Raw genomic sequence first — 20,987 nt, forward strand, 5'->3', positions numbered from 1 at the left:
CCTTCTGTTCATCGGTCACCCTCTGCCTGCCACCATTCTAAGACTCCTACTGAAATTAGTTATTACAAAATACACATGCAGCAAGACTTCCTGTCAACGTAAATCGCAGAAGAACAAGTATTCTGGACCACGCCAAACTGTGGCAAGTGAGTAGGGTCAGGTAGCTAAGCTTGTGTCCTTTAAATGCACACTGATTGCTTCTATTTTATGTAACATTTTGTGGAGTGGACATACAGAAGGAATAAACTAACTTGCAGGTAACATTTGTGGGGTATGTGAAAAAGATTGTTATCCTAAAAGGCGCTTAAACCAATTAAGTACAATTCTTATAATAAGAATAACGTGATTATTCCGTGAATATAATCATAAATTTAATATATATCTATATATATATATAGATATATAGATATACTGATGTACTGAAGCAGAAGGTGTTTGAGGGGAGGTATATAGGACACAGCTCCTTCCAGGGTGTGTTCCCTTCCCTCTCACCTGAGCCTTAATTAATCAGGTACCATGTAAAAGGCAGCACAGACAGTTTCCTGTGCTGCTGCTGTGCTGATCTGAAGGCACATACTGTACACAGATAGCCCTGTCAGTGACTGCAAGGGGAGCTGCTGCAGGTACAGTGTGTAAAGTGGGGAAAGAAGTTAGTTCTCCCACTGTTAGTTATGGACTAAGCTGTATTAGTCAGAACTCCTGAAAGGGGTTAGGTCTTTTGTTTCTGTTTTGTGTTATGATTTAATCGTGTTCATGATTTGTACCTTGTAAATAAACCCTCCTGTGCACAAACGCTAAGTTTTCCTGCCTTTGATCTGGACATAAGATCCTACGCTGTGACGTCACAAAAAACATATACACATACATATATATATATATATATATATATATATACATATATACACACACACACACACACACTTCTTTTGCTCAATCCCAATTGTTTGGATGTTTTGGGGAGCGCAGGTATATGAACTAAAAAAAAAAAAAAAAAAAAATAAAAAAAATCATTCATGGGGACTCAAAAACAGACAGACCCCCGCTGGCATCTGCCTCGAGGTGAGGCGGCGGTGCCAAGGAGCGTTGCAGGCGGCGCCGGGTAGGCTGGGCGGGAGAGGTGAGGCGGTGCCGAGGGGGCCGGAGGGGGTGAAGGGCAGGGCCGGGGGGGGTGAAGGGCATGGCTGGGGGGGGTGAAGGGCATGGCTGGGGGGGGGGGTGTGAAGTGCATGGCTGGGGGGGGGGGTGAAGTGCATGGCTGGGGGGGGGGGTGAAGGGCATGGCTGGGGGGGGGGGGTGAAGGGCATGGCTGGGGGGGGGGGTGTAGGGCATGGCTGGGGGGGGTGAAGGGCATGGCTGGGGGGGGTGAAGGGCATGGCTGGGGGGGGGTGAAGGGCATGGCTGGGGGGGGGTGAAGGGCATGGCTGGGGGGGGGGTGAAGGGCATGGCTGGGGGGGGTGAAGGGCATGGCTGGGGGGGTGAAGGGCATGGCTGGGGGGGTGAAGGGCATGGCTGGGGGGTGAAGGGCATGGCTGGGGGGGGTGAAGGGCATGGCTGGGGGGGTGAAGGGCATGGCTGGGGGGGGTGAAGGGCATGGCTGGGGGGGTGAAGGGCATGGCTGGGGGGGGGTGAAGGGCATGGCTAGGGGGGGGGTGAAGGGCATGGCCGGGGGGGGGGGGGTGAAGGGCATGGCCGGGGGGGGTAGGTGAAGGGCATGGCCGGGGGGGGGGTGAAGGGCATGGCCGGGGGGGGGGGTGAAGGGCATGGCTGGGGGGGGGGGTGAAGGGCATTGCCAGGGGGGGGGGGGTGAAGGGCATGGCCAGAGGGGGGGGGTGAAGGGCATGGCTAGGGGGGGGGTGAAGGGCATGGCCAGGGGGGGGGGGGGTGAAGGGCATGGCCAGGGGGGGGGGTGAAGGGCATGGCCAGGGGGGTTGGGGGTGAAGGGCATGGCCAGGGGGGGGGGGGTGAAGGGCATGGCCAGGGGGGGGGGTGAAGGGCATGGCCAGGGGGGGGGGGTGAAGGGCATGGCCAGGGGGGGGTAAAGGGCGTGGCCAGGGGGGTTGGGGGTGAAGGGCATGGCTGGGGGGGGGGGGTGAAGGGCATGCCTGGGGGGGGTAAAGGGCATGGCTGGGGGGGGTGAAGGGCATGGCAGGGGGGGGGGGTGAAGGGCATGGCTGGGGAGCTTTGGGGAGCGCAGGTATATGACCTAAAATTAAAAAAAAAAAAAAAAAAAAAAAATCATTCATGGGGACTCAAAAACAGACAGACACCTCAAAGACACAGACTTTGCCAGTTTGGGATATCCACAAAAGATTTGAGAGTTTGTGAGTACACACTCTGTTGGATTTTGACCAATCAAGTTCACACTTCTATATAGACATATTGCACTATAATTTTGTATGTTTTTTTATTTCATATACCTGCGCTCCCCAAAACATGTGGGGAGAAGGTAAAAAAAATAATCCTTTTCTAAGGAAACAGTGAAAGGTGCACCTATTCACTATTGCTGCTGGTTGGAAAAGGAAGTAGGCGTGCCTATTCAAGCAGGAAATATGGTCAGGGGAAACCATACCGCAAGGGGTCCTGTGACATAGCGACAGGATTGCAGTAGTTGCTAGGCAACAGGCAGACAGAGAGAGAAAGTAGTTACATTAGTAACAAAAATACACAGAGAAGTGACAGGAGTCACAGGACAGGGAGAAATATATGAACTGGTTCCAGGACAACAAGCAAATGACAGCAGCACCGCGGGACTGTATCTGCCACAATGGATCCATGATTCTGAATGGGGGGGACCCCCCCCCCCCCAGTCCTTCGGAGGCACGGCTACAGCACCAAGGACAGCAAGCCTTGCTACACCTGTATATTTACTGCCCATTACATGAGCACCAGACAACTTATCTACTTGCTCGTGCTAAAAAACAAATGCACTGCCTACAGTTTCTATGGGGCAAATTAATGTGCATATATGAAGTGTTGTGATGGAAACGGTGCAGTGAACAGAGAGGAACCAGATTTCTGTCGTTTAGTCATCTGAGAGTTAATAAGGGTGGAAGATCTCGGGCTGTGGCCCAATTAAAAAAAAAAATGATATACTTTTGGTTACAAACCTGTATTTAATTCATTTTGTAAAATAAAGCCACAACAATGCAACGTACACCTTGAGGTAAACACTAAAAATGTTCGGGACTCTGTAACAGATTAATACTATGCCCACAAATACTCTAAAAGTAATTAGGCAAATATTCATCACTCTAAAAACCAGTCCCTGGCCTGGTCATAGTATTACGGTTTTAGGAACTTGAAGAAGGAATTGGAATAGGACCTGTCCGGAGTAAGGACCGTTCGCCTGCTCTGCTCACAATAAGTTCGGCCACATACCATCAGGTTACTTAGGAGCGAGAGGCTACGGGTCGCATTCTCGGTACCCAGGAGCCAACCCGTCCTTTAAAGTGCCAAGAAATTAGCAGCATTTACTTAAAGGCCCCTATTTCTTTAACTACCACAACGGCAAGCCTAATGTTATTTTGAAGCCCAAACCAATTCTCTTCCAAGGTAATGGCTTATAAATGAGTGTCAGGCTTTTTCTCCCTTCTTGTTTTTAACCACATTTAATGATAAATGTTGTTATCTTTGTAAACACTTGCTTTTCCACACAATAAGTGATACCGGGCTTGTCTTAACATTCAAGTGGTTTAAGAGAGAGATAATGGAATATAAATGAGGACCATTTTAAGAGATGAAATGACTAAATGCAGACTACTTTATCATTGCAGTTACAGAAAAATAATGGAAGGGGGGGGGAAAAAAAAGGAAGTCTTATCTAAGGATTTGAAACAGAGCAAACCTCAAAAACATAGAAATCCCTTTATCAGATAGGAATCCCAAAGTTTTATGAGCCTCTAAACAGGTTTTGACATTTACTGGTTCTAAAAGAATTTGTTCTGCCTGCCTTCAATTACACGGATCAAATTATTTCCCAAGCAAAATTGCTTACAACAGTGTAATAGAAGTTTTGTTTAGACATCATTTGACGGCAGGTAAGACCCAACGAGTCTGCCCCTTTCCCTAGACCTGATGTAAAACGTTAGACGCTACAGTATCTGATCCTTGGCTTGCTTTCAAATGTACAAATGCCTCATGTCCATCCCAGGGTCCGGCTGGGTGTTTTGCGGGGCTCAGGGTAGTGGGGTTTTGGCAGGGCCTCTGTACTTCTCCGGAGCGGCACCTCCCGACTCCTACGATGTAGAGGAGGCTAAATCTGTCCCAGCTTCAGCACAATCTTCGACTGAGCCACATGTGCTGAAGCTGCGATATCCTTAAAACCTGACCTGTTGGGGGGGGGAGGGGAGGCTTGAGGAGTGGAGTTGAGCACCCCTGGTATAAAGCAGTGTTTCCCAACCGGGGTTCCTCGAGAGGATCAAAAGGGGCCGCGATATTTCCCTGATCTCCCAGACCAGGGCAGTGGTAAGTGGGCTGGGCAGCTTCTTCTATCCCGATTGGCTGCTGCCAGATAATGCGGGCCATTCAGGAGGTGGTGTCAACAGCCTGGGGGTGGGGTCATGCACAGGTAGGAAGCAGCATGGGCAGGAGAGGCGAGGCTGTGTGTCTGTCCTGTTGTATGTGTTTTCTGTGACTGTCTTTGCCCTCTGTGAGTGTCTGTCCCGTGTCTCCTTGGACAGACTGTCCTGTTGTGGGAGTGCCTGAGCAACTGAGCACTACGATTAGGGGGTGCCTGAGCAACTGAGCACTACGATTAGGGGGTGCCTGAGCAACTGAGCACTATGATTAGGGGGTGCCTGAGCAACTGAGCACTACGATTAGGGGGTGCCTGAGCAACTGAGCACTACGATTAGGGGGTGCCTGAGCAACTGAGCACTACGATTAGGGGGTGCCTGAGCAACTGAGCACTACGATTAGGGGGTGCCTGAGCAACTGAGCACTACGATTAGGGGGTGCCTGAGCAACTGAGCACTATGATTAGGGGGTGCCTGAGCAACTGAGCACTACGATTAGGGGGTGCCTGAGTAACTGAGCACTATGATTAGGGGGTGCCTGAGCAACATAGCACTACGATTAGGGGGTGCCTGAGCAACTGAGCACTATGATTAGGGGGTGCCTGAGCAACTGAGCACTATGATTAGGGGGTGCCTGAGCAACTGAGCACTATGATTAGGGGGTGCCTGAGCAACTGAGAACTACGATTAGGGGGTGCCTGAGCAACTGAGCACTATGATTAGGGGGTGCCTGAGCAACTGAGCACTATGATTAGGGGGTGCCTGAGCAACTGAGCACTATGATTAGGGGGTGCCTGAGCAACTGAGCACTATGATTAGGGGTGCCTGAGCAACTGAGCACTATGATTAGGGGGTGCCTGAGCAACTGAGCACTATGATTAGGGGGTGCCTGAGCAACTGAGCACTACGATTAAGGGGTGCCTGTGTAACTGAGCACTATGATTAGGGGGTGCCTGAGTAACTGAGCACTATGATTAGGGGGTGCCAGAGCAACTGAGCACTATGATTAGGGGGTGCCTGAGTAACTGAGCACTATGATTAGGGGGTGCCTGAGTAACTGAGCACTATGATTAGGGGGTGCCTGAGCAACTGAGCACTATGATTAGGGGGTGCCTGAGCAACTGAGCACTACGATTAGGGGGTGCCTGAGCAACTGAGCACTACGATTAGGGGGTGCCTGAGTAACTGAGCACTATGATTAGGGGGTGCCTGAGTAACTGAGCACTATGATTAGGGGGTGCCTGAGCAACTGAGCACTATGATTAGGGGGTGCCTGAGCAACTGAGCACTATGATTAGGGGGTGCCTGAGCAACTGAGCACTACGATTAGGGGGTGCCTGAGCAACTGAGCACTATGATTAGGGGGTGCCTGAGCAACTGAGCACTACGATTAGGGGGTGCCTGAGCAACTGAGCACTATGATTAGGGGGTGCCTGAGCAACTGAGCACTATGATTAGGGGGTGCCTGAGCAACTGAGCACTATGATTAGGGGGTGCCTGAGCAACTGAGCACTACGTTTAGGGGGTGCCTGAGCAACTGAGCACTACGATTAGGGGGTGCCCAAGCAACTGAGCACTATGATTAGGGGGTGCCTGAGTAACTGAGCACTACGATTAGGGGGTGCCTGAGCAACTGAGCACTACGATTAGGGGGTGCCCAAGCAACTGAGCACTATGATTAGGGGGTGCCAGAGCAACTGAGCACTATGATTAGGGGGTGCCTGAGTAACTGAGCACTATGATTAGGGGGTGCCAGAGCAACTGAGAACTATGATTAGGGGGTGCCCAAGCAACTGAGCACTATGATTAGGGGGTGCCAGAGCAACTGAGCACTATGATTAAGGGGTGACCTCTCGCCTCTCCCGAGAGAAAGGACGGTTGGGAAACATTGGTGTAAACTATACAAAGAGAAATTATAATCATGCACCAACAGCAGCAAATATCTCTGAGTTTTATTGGATACTGTAATTCTACCGAATACCCTTCGGGATAGGATTAAACACGTTGTATATAGTTAAGGGTTCCAGTTTTCGCCTTGTTTTTGTTGTAAAATCGGTGTTTATAAATATTTTTTAAACACTTCTCCATATGTATGAAATCTGCGTTTTCAGGGCTAAATTAAAGTAGCTTCCCCTTTACATCCCTCTTCACCAACCACATCAATAGTGACTGTGACTTCATAGACGATTTGCAAGATTCACTGACAACATGCGTTTGCACTTGCACAGGAGTGGTCAACTCCAGGCCTCAAAGGCTGCCAACAGGTCAGGTTTTAAGCAGGGCTGGCTGGGATGTTTGCGGGGCTCGGTGCGGGGACGTGTGCAGGACCTCGGTTCTTACATTCTCCGGCATCTCCTCTTCCCGGCTTCTCCCCCTGCATAGTCCAGTCATATCCTGAAAACCTGACCGGATGGTGGCCCTTGAGGACTGGAGTCCCCGACCTACAACTGCTAAAACAAGGCCTCCGATTTCAAAAATACAAATACAGCTTTGCAAAGGGCCAGGCGAGAGCTCGTAATTATGTGAAAAAATGTGTCATTAATAAATAAAATGCAAAAACAAAAACTTCTGCTTTAAAGTGAAAACAGTCGGGATGAAAGCCAGCTTGTCGCTTACTTACAGGCTGTTCGGGTAGCTGCAGTCTTCACATGCAGTGCTCAGCAGTGGACAATTAGGGCCGTTCTATACTGTGTGCGGCCGTGCCTGTGGGAACGCGCGTGCACGTGACGCACACTTTTTGTGGATACAGTCCGTGCTGCCGGGACCGACATGCAGGGAAGGTGTGTGTGTGTGTATAATTTATTATTTAAAAAATATATATATTTGTAAAAATAAAATATTTATTAACATTGTGCAGACACGCATACATACACACATATACACATATACACACATATACACACATATACACACATATACACACATACACATTTCAGCGGCGGTAGCGGCGCGAAATCTTTCTTTTCCTACTATTCCCCCGTCGGGCGGCTGCACGCGGTCCTATTATAGAAAGGCTGACTAACCTCAGCCATCTATAATTGCCACGCATGCGCACTATAGAACAGCCCTTACACTAAGCACGCGCACTATAGAACAGCCCTTACACTAAGCGCGCGCACTATAGAACAGCCCTTACACTAAGCGCGCGCACTATAGAACAGCCCTTACACTAAGCGCGAGCACTATAGAACAGCCCTTACACTAAGCGCGAGCACTATAGAACAGCCCTTACACTAAGCACGCGCACTATAGAACAGCCCTTACACTAAGCGCGCGCACTATAGAACAGCCCTTACACTAAGCGCGCGCACTATAGAACAGCCCTTACACTAAGCGCGCGCACTATAGAACAGCCCTTACACTAAGCGCGAGCACTATAGAACAGCCCTTACACTAAGCACGCGCACTATAGAACAGCCCTTACACTAAGCGCGCGCACTATAGAACAGCCCTTACACTAAGCGAGCGCACTATAGAACAGCCCTTACACTAAGCACGCGCACTATAGAACAGCCCTTACACTAAGCACGCGCACTATAGAACAGCCCTTACACTAAGCGCGCGCACTATAGAACAGCCCTTACACTAAGCGCGAGCACTATAGAACAGCCCTTACACTAAGCACGCGCACTATAGAACAGCCCTTACACTAAGCGCGCGCACTATAGAACAGCCCTTACACTAAGCGAGCGCACTATAGAACAGCCCTTACACTAAGCGCGCGCACTATAGAACAGCCCTTACACTAAGCGCGAGCACTATAGAACAGCCCTTACACTAAGCACGCGCACTATAGAACAGCCCTTACACTAAGCGCGCGCACTATAGAACAGCCCTTACACTAAGCGCGAGCACTATAGAACAGCCCTTACACTAAGCGAGCGCACTATAGAACAGCCCTTACACTAAGCGCGCGCACTATAGAACAGCCCTTACACTAAGCGCGCGCACTATAGAACAGCCCTTACACTAAGCGCGAGCACTATAGAACAGCTCTTACACTAAGCACGCGCACTATAGAACAGCCCTTACACTAAGCACGCGCACTATAGAACAGCCCTTACACTAAGCGCGCGCACTATAGAACAGCCCTTACACTAAGCGCGCGCACTATAGAACAGCCCTTACACTAAGCGCGCGCACTATAGAACAGCCCTTACACTAAGCGCGCGCACTATAGAACAGCCCTTACACTACTGCTCATCTAGGGAGTCCTGCTGCTTTCTGGGACCTGGATCAGGAGGTTATGTTCGGAAGCGCCTGACATAAAGGAACAGCGCCATCTAGTGCATTTGGGGTGATAATCACAGCACTAGCAAAAAGGCTTCCCTCTAGTAATTTGTAGGGTTAGAGTGAACGAACTTCGCCTGAGCCTCCTGTGCTGAAGCTGGGATATCCTTAAAACGTGACCTGTTGGGGGGTGGAGAGGGGGTCTTGTGGACTGGAGTTGAGCACCCCTGCATAAAAAAGGCATGACGAGACGCCTACAAGGAGAAAACCTAGCTCTATTGAGTATCCATTGGCCCAATATCATCGGGGTTGTCCGTGCCCTCTGGCTGCGAGGGGGATTCATACAGGTTTACATTATGGCAATATAATGTACAACACCCCCACCCACCAAATAGTTCCTGCACGCCTGTCTGCACCATTCTCATGGCTTCTTACCTCTGCTTGTTCTGCGGCAGGGACTTCCCATCCACGGCAAACATTTTGGAGACAAAGATGATGACGGGTGCGGAGTCCTCGCTCAGGCACTGCAGGAAAGCTGGGACAGAACAGAACACGCATCAAGAAGCCGGCCAAGAGAACGGGTCGGTCGCTCCCGCCTGTGCTGTGTAGTATATTAATACTCCAGCGCCTTGGGGCAACGTAGACATTATTCATCTACTGAAAAATTCAATGTGTAGTTGCATTCACTTGGAGACACACTCGCCATTAGAAGGTATTCACACCTTTTTTTTTTATGATATTCGACCCCCCTCACCCCCACCCCCTCATTAGAATATTGCTCCTTTTAATCATATGCAAGAAAGCAGTGGCATCAGATTCAGGGGGTGTCCTTGTTTATGACGTCTCTGAATTCATAAATTTACTGCTTTGGTTCTAAAAATGCTTTCACAGGAAATGTAAAAAAAATGGATATTAGCTTTCCATAATGGTCACCATCGAAATCAGACACTGCAGCGCTTTACACATAATCCCATTTATTATGAAAAATCCGCTTTTGTTTACAGGAGATGTGACACACACGAGAATGTATGACACCAATGTATTGTTGCTTAGACACAAGAATGTGTTGATCCATTTACTGCTGAATGAACCATTGCTGAGCGATGCATTTAAAGACCCCTCCAGGGACAAAAAGACTGAAAACAGGAGGGCTAAGGCAGTTCCTCAATGTCAGCCAACTGGGAATATAAAAGGCTTGTGCCGTTTACCGATTAGGGCCGTTACTCCCGGGCCGACACACAAACACTGGCAAGGGGAATGAATACATTTTATAGATCGTGATTCCCCAGCGCATCCCGGGAATCATTTACTAAAAAGCAAGGAAGCGATTCCCGAATGAAATCCGAAAAAATGTTACAAGTGTTATTTTACCAACCCCATCAAAACATCAATCTATTGGCAGGATAAAAGAGCTGTACTCACCTTGTTTCAGCTGTTGAGTTCGCGGTGGCAGCGAATCAAACGTGCGCGCACCAACACACAGAAGCCTTTCCACTCTCTCAGCGGTGACATCCAGAGGACTCGGAAGCTTCCTACACACCATGGCTAAAAGATCTGGTTAAGGATAGACACAATATGGCACAACGGGTGGCATGCCCTGCCATGCTTGCAGGGGTTAATCTCATGAGGTTGAAGCAGAGTAACCTGGTTCAATTCCCGGTGTCGGCTCCTTGTGACCCTGGGCAAGTCACTTTATCTCCCTGTGCCTCAGGCACCAAGATAGATTGTAAGCTTATTGGGGCAGACTGTGTCTGTAACACATCCTATATGCCACGTACCGCACGCTATACTGTTATGGTGACGCGCTTTGTGTCCCATTGGAAGAAAAGCGTTACAGCAATTTTATTTCATATCAACATTATATTTGTCAACCTCTCTCAGCCTAATTGAGGTGACATTCTGTCTACTTCGTATTAATTATATTGGCCCCCAAAAGGTTTAGTGCTAGAAAAATCTGTCTGGCAAAACTAAAAAAACAGGCATAGTGTTATAAAGAAATAAAAGAAACAGTTTAATTATAGGAACGGTTTGGCAGAAGTCGCAGTTATTCGGGAATGCTATTAGCATCTGGTGGCAGTGACCTTATACTGTAATAACAGCAGCTGTTGATGCAGACTTCCATCATTCATTTAGCAGGTAAGTGCGGGAATATCCACAGTGCCAAATATAAAGAGAAAATGTGGATAACCTTGGCCAGAAGGTACTGTAGCCAAAATAACTTTATTAGCATATTCTAGCTCAAATTACCCCTTGCTTACATCTGGCATGTATGTGCTTGCTTTACAGACGTTACATGTAGTCAAAATATTCTATATGCTCACACCATATATTGGAGTTACAATAATGGCCCAAACCCCTTTACTGGAGAAGTGGTTAGTCCTAGGACTCCTGTGCATTGGCATAGAGTGGACCTTTTCTCCAGCACAGAGAAGACGGTCTCGGAACATATTGTGTACAAGTCAAAGAATTGAAACCTGGTCACATCGCCACCAACACTCGTGATACTTATTTTAAAAGCCCAGATACGTTTAAAAGCTTTTTAAATCTAGTCCTGAACGCATATAAAAAAAAAGGCAAAAATCATAAGATGTCACCGACTATACCAGACACACTGCTTTTGTTAGGCACTCCTAACCCAACTAAAGAACGAACACCGAATCCAAAAACTTGCAGGGGTTGCGAATACTCGGACGCCGTTTTCAACATCCTACAAAAACTATTTCTACGTCAATGCAACGTCCAAAGACTGCGGGGCTATTTTACAGAGGAGAGCGTGATCGGGATGAAAGGAAACGGTGCCCCACAACCACAATGTCACTACAGATCATTATAATCAAGATAAATAACTCAAGCCCAGAGCATGGACCAGTGGAGGTGGCCAAGGCACGTCCTGAAAGTGAATTCAATGTAGTGGGCAAAAAAAAGAGAACCACGAACCATTGACTGCAAAAGGACTTACACCCCCCCCCCCTCCCCACACCCCTAAACTTGCATTGATAATTAGAGAGAGTAAAAAGGAAATGTGCACACGTTTTGGATGCAATCTCCATTTCCATTCACCAGCATTCTCTCTACACCGTTACATTGTGCTCACATGTCAGCAACCAAGCGAACTGCACCGTGCCACAGAAGCGCACTGCACCGCCCTGCACTGCTGCATGCCAACCAGGAGTGCCCTGCACAGCACCACCCAGGCGCGCCCAGCACAGCGCCATGCCAACCAGGTACTGTGCACCGCGCCACCCAAGTGCGCCCTGCACTGCGGCATGCCACCCAAGCGCCCTGCCCCGTGTCACCCAAGTGCACCCTGCACTGTGTCACCCAAGCGCACCCTGCCACCCAGGCGCCCTGCGTCGCGGCTATGCAGCTCAACTTGCAATGAGCCATGAACCAAGAGTGGATACAGAGAACGGCCGGGGATATGGGAAGCCACTGGCTGCAAATCGCATTGACGTGAACCTTTGGGTCGGAGTGTCGGGATTCCCGGGGGGCGATTGTTAATCCCAGGGACGACACAATTTTCTCTATCTTCTCCTTCTCCCTGGGGGGGGGGGGAAGAAAGAAAAAAGGTGGAGTACTCAAGATTAAGAAGTACCTGCTCCTAACACTATAAAGCAGAGCTTTCCATCCAAACACACAAACACGGGTGGAAATACTGAAACCGGACTTCGAAGTGTAGGGTTTTTACCCACCTTTTAATAACCGCATCATACAGGCTCCATATGTTATCCAGCACAAGCTGCACAAATAAAGGCTTCTTTCCTTTGCTCTATAAAAAGAAAATGAAGTGTTAGCACCGAAGACAAGTGACTAAAGCAATTTTAAACAAAAATCCTTTGTTTCATTCACAGATCTCGTGCTGAGCTTCCCAAATTCTCACGGCTCCAACCTACAGAAGCTGGCCCAGGTGCCTTTTTTCAGAGCAGAAAATCATGTATTTGTGCGTTTATCACCGGGGAGATCGCGTTCTGCGCTGAAGCGATCGGACAGGAAGTGGGATGGAAGGAGGACTTCTCTTCATGCCACAGGCCCCGTGAGCGCTCCCCAGGTCATGTGACCGCGGCTGTTGCACTCCGGTTAACATAGATGAACCCAGGTTCCAATCCCAGGGTCGGATTTTCGTGGCCATTTAGAAAGCCCCCTTATTTCCCTGTGCTCAACTGTAAGCTCCAAGGGGCAGTGTCTGGCGTCTGCATAATTCTCTGTACAGCGCAGAGTACATTGCAGATCCATGAAGTACACAAAAGATATTATTATTAAATACGAACTACAAATCGTAGAGTAATAAAAAAATTACAAAAAGTTGAAAAACCGTGAGCGGACGCAAAGGATGGCGAACATCTGCATTACAACGAGAAGATTATCAGGTAGGTAAATAGATAAATGGTGTAAGCCAGGGAGTGGCCAACTCCAATCCTCAAGGGCCACGAACAGGTCAAGGATATCCCTGCTTCAGCACAGGTGGCTCAGTCAGTGGCTTAGATTGAGCCACCTGTGCTGAAGCAAGGATATCCTGAAAGCCTGACCTGCTGGTGGCCCTTGAGGACTGGAGTTGGCCTCCCCTGGATTGATATCGTGCGGTGTATTACCTGAGCACCCTTCATGATCTTCTTGGCTTTGGAATTCAGGTAGTAATCTCCCCAGAGTGTTTTCAGAAGCACTGCAGCCCTGATCCCAATTTTCTGGCTGTACAGCTGGGCAAAGTGATCAATGCTGCAAGAAACACAGCAGAATGAAGCGCGCGGAGGCAGAATCAGACTCTCTCGCTCAGGCATTTTAAGGGTCCCGGGAGCCCGTCAAACATCCCTGACCCTGCAGCGGTATAGCAGAGGTTTCAGCAAAACGTGGGAAACGCGCTGTTCTTGTTCGACCTGCGTTTGACAACCTGGGCTTGTAAATGGTTTCTACATTGAAATAATGCACTGCAGAGTATGGGCTACCTTCCGATGATGAGATTACCAGGTCGTAACTACATTGCTGCCATATCTACTAAACGGTGATATTTCACAAGACACCTTCTGGCTCCAGGAGACACCTTCCAGTTCATTGAAGTGAATGGTCTTCTAGTTATGAAATAGTACTGCTGTGCCCTTTAATCCACGAGGGGGGGCATTAGAAAAGGTCAATTAGATTGTAAGCTCTTTGAAGCGCTGTGTACCTTGATGGCGCTATAAAGATATACATACAAGAGATTTAGCACAGGCTTTAATGCCCATAAATCATGTGGATGCCAGTGACTTTCTACTAAAATATCCCCACTTATTCCAGCCTTGCCAAATAGAACTTATTGGTTGGTCCTTAACAGCAATGTAACATTAATCTTACAAGGGGTGCAAGTCCTAAAAGAGCTATAAAAAGAAAAATAAATCCATGGTGTCTTCTAACCAGTCCACAAGACCCCCCCTACAGGTCAGGTTCAGGCTATCCCTGCTTCAGCACAGGTGGGTCAATCGGTCCCAGCTTCAGCACAGGTGGCTCAATCTTCAACTTCAGCCACCTGTGCTGAAGCAGGGCTATCCTGAAAACCTGACCTGTTAGCCCTGGAGGACTGGAGTTAGCAACCCCCCCTGCCCTACAGGTTTCCAAAAAAGCAACATCTAGGATTGGTTTGGATAGTTCCCCTTACAGTAAGGGGTGAAATGGATGAAACGGCTACAGAACACTGGTTGTACACAGAGATGGGTGAATGTGACAAACTTCGATTAGCGCTCTCTCCCCCGGCCCCCCAAATATTAAAAAAATAAATTAAAAAAAATAGCAAATATTTGTTCATATTGTCAGATTTTTAAACATGCAACAATTTTTGAGAAAATTAAAATGTAACTTTTTGGGGGGTAATTTTAAAATATGCTCCAATTTCTCTTTTTGTTGCAAATGTTGAAATATTACCCAGAATCCCTGGCTGCAGTAGAAGCACTGCACGCTAAGAGATAACGGGGAAGGGCAGGGTTGTGGACCTGTCGGAGACATGTTAATGTGCTCACAAATTATATTTTTTTATTTCGCGGTACTGAATTCAAAACACGTTAAACTAAAAAATGGATCTTTAGCACAAAACAAGCGCTCCATCTAGTGGCCGATGCAGGTAATGCGCTCCAAATAAACACACTTCTCCACACCCAGGAATATTACAAATATTGCAACCCGCAGCGGGACATACACAAACGCGCTGACGGGAGGGGGCGTGGCTATCATACCATTTCACCTGCAGGAGCGCGCCAGAGATTGCAATAACAACGACTAAATCTGTGTTTTACAGCCCATGGTTTTATCGGCTATGCAAGATACACGAAATAACATGACTCAACGCCTATGTTTAGCAACACAAAGGGTTAACTTGTTAGGGTGCAAGGAAAGAGAGGGAGACTTTGTGCCGTATTCGACAAAGTGCGATAATGACTTCACCGTGACACTATCGCACTCTATAGCATAAGGACCGAAGGCCCAGATTGACTATAGCAGGGGTGCGCAAAGGTTTTGACCCTGCGCCCCCCTTCCTGCTCACCCCCCCTCCTGCTAGGTGCTGGCGTTAAATGACGTCACGTGTCCCCCACGGCGTCATTTGACGCTGGTTACCATGACGCTGCGTCGCCAAAGATCACATAGGAGACGCTGAAGAGGCCTCGCGCGGTCCCCCTTCCGGCGCTTCATTTAAGTGCCTTGGGGGAGAGCGTGGGTGGGACCTCTGTAGCCGCCGCGCCCCCTCAGGAAATTCTCCCGCCCCCCCACTTTGCGCACCCCTGGACTTATAGTCCTGAGCATCCGCAAACCTTAACTCCCATTTAAATTAAAAAGGCGTTACGGTCTGCTACAATCTTAGCACCATTTAGTGAATCTGGGCCTAATTTAATGTGTGGTTTTTAATACAGGATAATAAGTTATTGTGGGTAAAAAAAAAGTGATGAAAACCCTCCACTGTACAGCAAATAAATATCACTTGTGAGCACATTCACACGTCTCAGACAGGTCCGCAACCCTGCCTTTCCCCATTATCTCTTAGTATACAGTGCTTCCACTGCAGCCAGGGATTCTGGGTAATGACATGCAAATGAGCACACAGTATCACCTTTTTGCTTCTTATCCATTTTAACATGGGGATCCATGGTGAGACAGTGATAAGCGGTGCTGCAGACCTGTCTGAGACATTTGACTGTGCCCACAAGACATTTTTGTTTGCTGCAATAATGATGCAAATGTAAAACGTTTCAAAAAAAAAAAAAAAAAAGTGCAGAGAAGGAGAAGCAGAAAATAAAAGAGACGCTAAAGGCAGAAATTGGCCTTACGTGAAGCCCCAGCCGTCAATCGCGCTGGCAAACACCACGTTGCCTTGGTCTGGCGAGAAGTAGAGATGAGAATCGTCCGTTTCTTCCAGGCCTGCGCTCCAGTCGTAAACCTGATCTCCATCCACCGTCTCTGCGGTCGCGTCAGCCCCCGTGTCCTTCTCGGCTCTCTGCTTCAGGACTTTAGAAGTAAAAAGGCTCCCGGTGACTGCGTTCACCTGGCAGAGACACGACGAAGCAGAAAAGCATCCAGCAATGAATATTAAAAAGCAGCAAAAACCCCTGGTGTAGGGCTGGCCAAATTCAGAACTCAAGGGCCCCCAACAGGTCAGGTTTTCAGGATCTCTCCGCTTCAGCACAGATGGCTTAATCATAATGACTGAGCCACCTGTGCTGAAGCAGGTATATCCTAAAAACCTGACCTGTTGGTAGTCCTAATGAACCGCCTTCATGTATTTATTGTTTTTAACAGGATTGGAAGCGAGGGTCCTCCAGAGCTGAACAGCACTATTTCCAGCCCCGAGGACACCTCCAATGGTTCCCGAGATACGTACTGGTATTAATTCCTGGTTTTTAAAGAGGATTTAAATGGCCGTCCAATAGAAAACTGTAGCCAATGTAGCGGCTTCCTACTGGCCCAAGATTTGACGGACATTTTGTTTCCCCTGGGAGGGAGATTTAAACTGGGTAACTTCCCTGGTAAGACTCTCGGGAACCAGAGGCGAGGGAGGAGGGTTTAATGGAGCTGAAAATGGCATGGTTCAGCTCGGGGGGGCCAACACCCCACCCTGAGGGAGGATTGCAGCTTTATCCAGATACTGATAAAGGTTCTCTTAAATATTTAATGTTCAGGGGAAATATCCCCCCCCCCTGCCCCCAACCCCCCATATACTTTGCCATGCAGTGATTCTACAGTAAGCCGCTCTCACCCGTTCAGAGAAGTAATGTGTCCTCCCTCCCAGAGAATATAACGGAACCCCTTTGCTGCTATGTAACTCACAACGCGGCAGATTTACCTGTTCCAGTATCTTCTGGAGATGAGCGAAAGCTTCCTGCGGGGACAGCTTGAGCTCGACAATCAATCGGTCGATTTTATTTACCACCAGCACGGGGCGGATGTTCTCCAGCCAGGCCTGTCGCAACACTGCTTGCGTCTACAAAATACCAGGAACCAAGATGTGTATTAAGAGCAAAGATACAAAACAGCATTAACCAAACGTTATTCTGAGTACGACAGGCCGGTCACTTTTCTATTTCACATGGTCCATGCACTTAAAATAGCAATCCCATTTGGGAGTTTATTTATTTATTTTTTTAAATAATAATTTGTATATACACTTTTTTAAATAATGTGTGAATGTATGTATGTGTCCTATAACAATCAGCCCCAGCTTCAGCACAGGTCTTCAACTGAGCCACCTGTGATGAAGCAGGGATATCCTGAAAACATGAGCAGTTGGTGGTCCTTGGTGACTGGAGACACACACACACACACACACCTAACTAAGAGCCTCTCTGCCAGTCTGTGCACATTTAATAAAATAACTGACATTCTTGCCCATCAGTGTACTTCCAAAGCCATGTTTTACAGGCCCTGCTAGCAGTGACGAAACTATACCAATACCAAGGCACTCATACATGTTATATACATTTACACCTGCTAGGATACACACCCAAAACAGGCGAATGTGTTACCTGTGGACAGACTCCTTCCACAGCATCAACCACGATGATTGAGCCATCACAAAGACGGACAGCGGTCGAGACCTCGGAAGAGAAATCCACATGTCCAGGAGAGTCAATCAGGTTGATGAGATACTCGTCATCCCCTGAAATGATACCACAATAAATCGATAACAAGGGGACATTATGGTTTAGAGTCAGATATAGGACAGAGACCCATAACTCAAGACTTATTCTACTGTGTGACATCACAAATCATATTGGACATTGGAAAATAAAAGGAGGGGTAAATTCTATATACGTCGATGCGTCCGCTCAGGCGGTTTTCAGATAATTATCGTAGTGATTACTTTGTTCCAAAGGAGGATTATAGAGCTCCATCATATATCATCCTTTTCTTATGCTCTCTTCTGTGTAGTATGCATTGGTTGTTGAAGTAGAGACCCTTGTATTTAAGCCTGGAGATGTTCATCCAATCGGTTTGGCTTTTTTATTTTTTTTGTAGAGTTAGGATCAATGCATAAGAGTCACAGAAACACTAATAATAATACATTATTATTATTATACAACCATTTCTTGTGGCTCTCGGAAAAGACATACCCAATCCATTCTCTGCGTATGTTATACAATCTCCGTGTCAATTTACACTGGAAGTAAACAATAGACACTGCGTTGTTTTCCAGTTAACTGAATTGCATGCATGTGGGGAGAATCAGGACAAGTGCCCGCGCCCAGAGGGTGGTGGTCCAGCCGTAAAACGCCGTAATGTTGGTCCCGGTCGGAAGCCGGTGCAACTTCCGTAATCAGCCGGTCGGCTACTTCCTCTGCCAGGCCCACAAGGAACCCTCCCCCCCATGACCATGATTCTGATGCTCACCAGGAAGGAACCCCGCCACCGCCCAACTCGCTGCCAGCGTCCCCCTGCACCCCTCAACAACCCGGGGGCCCAGGTCAAGACTTCGTCCTGTCCCCCAGGAAAGCAGTTGGCGGGCCAGTTAACTGGACTTCTACTGTGACAGCTCTCCCTGCATCTGAAGACTGCCTATTAGTTACTAAGAGAAGTTCCTTTACAACTCTCTAAGTGAAAATAGCACCCACAAAACGGCCCAAGTGATGATAAAACCAAAGACCTAGTCTTTTCAGTTTCACATATAACCCGAATCCCTTTACCGTTGTACTGAGTTTCAAGGACATATGGGACTTAATAGAATATTTTTTTTGAACCAAGTGTGACAGTAAAAAAAAAAAAAAACAACAACAATACCAGATTTGAACTGCAGGGAGATTGCGCTGGATTTCATGGTGATCCCTCGTATCTGCTCATCTTCTCGACTGTCCAAGTAACGCAACTGCAAACAAATAAAAGGTTAAAAGAGAAGAGCCCAATGATTACATTACAATAAGCGTGTGCCCACGTCTTCGATAAACAAGACGTACCTTCCCTGCCAGTCGGCTCGAGATGATCCCATTGCTAGATATAAGACAGTCGGCTAAAGTAGTCTTACCTAAGAGAGAAAAATCCCATTGTTAAAAAAAAAAAACACGAAGGGATTAAATAAAGAAAGCTTTAAACTGCAATAACAATATTGTGAAGCTGGGTGGGATGTATTGCAGGGGATTAAACTAAGGCTAACAGCACCTCAAACAGCAAAGAGGTCACAGGTGCAGACCAGAGTTGCAATGCTCAATTATTGTCGTGGATTAGAAAATCCACGACAATATTTTGTAATCAGTGACCCCAGTGAAGCCACGTCTGTGCTCTGGCATTTGTATCTTGTCATGATGGTCATTTTGTCACAAGGCAATTTTAAGGGGAGGGGGTTATTCATGATTAATTAGCTCATTTTTCAAATGTAAACACAATCTTACCACTAGCTTTCATTACTAAGGCCGCATAATAGTGCCAACGACGGGACGTTGCCCGAAAACAAATGCATTGCCGCCGCGTGCGCTTATAGTAAGCTCGATGGCGACAATGCGACGTCGCCATCGCGAAAACTGGTAGCCGGCAAAATTAGATTTTTCAAGGGCTGTCGCCTCATGTGACGGCACTTGAACCAATCAAATGGCCGGAAACCCGCGACGCTACCGCCCGGCGCAATATAACTTTCGACTGTGGCGACGGGTGATGTCACCTGTCGTGCCGCCATTGCCATCAACGGCACTATAAGCGCGGCCTAAGAGCAAATCCCTTACCGTGGTCCACGTGAGCCAATATACATATGTTCCGGATGTTAGCAGTCTTCTTTTGGAGTGCAATGATTCTGTCCAAGCTAACGAATCCCATTGTGTATTATCTGAAAAGGATATGTCATTAACTGAATGCAGATGAAGAAGAGGAATTGGATAAAAAAAAAAAAAAAAAGATTCCTTTACATGAATAAGACTTAACATTTGTACCATTGAAGGACACTTTTGCTAAACAGGAAGATACTTTACATCCTATTCAAGTGAATGAGTCATAAGGTGCCTTGAAGATAAAAACACCAGTTAGTACATATGGCCCTCAAGTTTATGTAGCACCCAGTGCCACAGGACAGTGTAAAGTTCTCATTGCACATGAGAAGGGTGCATCCACGAAGGAGACAGCATTAATATTGCAGCAATACAGGTTAATATTAAAACATATATAATTTTTTCTATTACAGGTTTGAAGCAGGGGTCTCCATAGCTGAACTGTGTTCATTTCTGCTCTGGAGACCCCCTGCTTCTAGAGATACTTCACCTCCTTAGGCCCCACTCACATAGCACGCTACACGACGTGCGCGCGTTAATCACAGATGCCTAGCAGCCAATGGTAGTGTTCAGTATTGAAACTACTGTACTATTGGCTGCAAAGTACAGCGTCAACGCTGCTACAGTCGCAAAAGTCTTTTCAATCTGTGATCTCCGGCTGCAGCAGCGTGATGTCAATTTCAGCAGCCAATCACTAGACGTTTACATTGATTGGCTCCTGAAATTGACCAGAGACTCGGCAGTAGGGACGGGACAAGGGACTGGGACCCCCCCCCCCCTCTCAGTATATGATCCCCTTGGTGCAGTGGGTTTCGGGGCAGATCTGTGCTGGGGGATAATGAACCTCTGTAAACTAAACTAAAATAAATAAATAAATAAAAATCAATAAAATAAAACTAGCTTCGGGGCGCTTTGGGGCCATGGACACACACACAGACAAATGCACGCACGCACAGACCTGCTACACACACTTCCTGGATGTCGCATCATTCCGTCTGCGGAGGATGATCACACATCGCCCAGCAGACGGAGGCGTGCACAAGCG

At 47.7% G+C, this 20,987-nt stretch overlaps 1 protein-coding gene across 3 annotated transcripts in view; it reads right to left on the minus strand.

The window, feature by feature from the left end:
• EFL1 (elongation factor like GTPase 1) overlaps positions 1-20,987 on the minus strand; it is a 117,772-nt gene that overhangs the window by 95,823 nt on the left and 962 nt on the right. For all 3 annotated transcript variants that reach the window (XR_012788898.1, XM_075575552.1, XM_075575553.1), the window contains exons 2-12: positions 19,904-20,004; positions 19,145-19,212; positions 18,972-19,056; positions 17,720-17,853; positions 17,041-17,178; positions 16,028-16,242; positions 13,334-13,457; positions 12,437-12,513; positions 12,149-12,285; positions 10,167-10,289; positions 9,180-9,279 (exon numbers count right to left, since the gene is read on the minus strand). Coding sequence is in view for 2 of the 3 variants with exons in the window: in XM_075575552.1 (XP_075431667.1) it covers positions 9,180-9,279; positions 10,167-10,289; positions 12,149-12,285; positions 12,437-12,513; positions 13,334-13,457; positions 16,028-16,242; positions 17,041-17,178; positions 17,720-17,853; positions 18,972-19,056; positions 19,145-19,212; positions 19,904-19,994 (1,292 nt within the window). In the remaining variant the exon portion in view is untranslated. The remainder of the gene's footprint in view (positions 1-9,179; positions 9,280-10,166; positions 10,290-12,148; positions 12,286-12,436; positions 12,514-13,333; positions 13,458-16,027; positions 16,243-17,040; positions 17,179-17,719; positions 17,854-18,971; positions 19,057-19,144; positions 19,213-19,903; positions 20,005-20,987) is intronic.

The sequence above is a fragment of the Ascaphus truei genome, chromosome 18, assembly GCF_040206685.1.
Source record: "Ascaphus truei isolate aAscTru1 chromosome 18, aAscTru1.hap1, whole genome shotgun sequence".
In the NCBI taxonomy this organism is placed as follows: domain Eukaryota; kingdom Metazoa; phylum Chordata; class Amphibia; order Anura; family Ascaphidae; genus Ascaphus; species Ascaphus truei.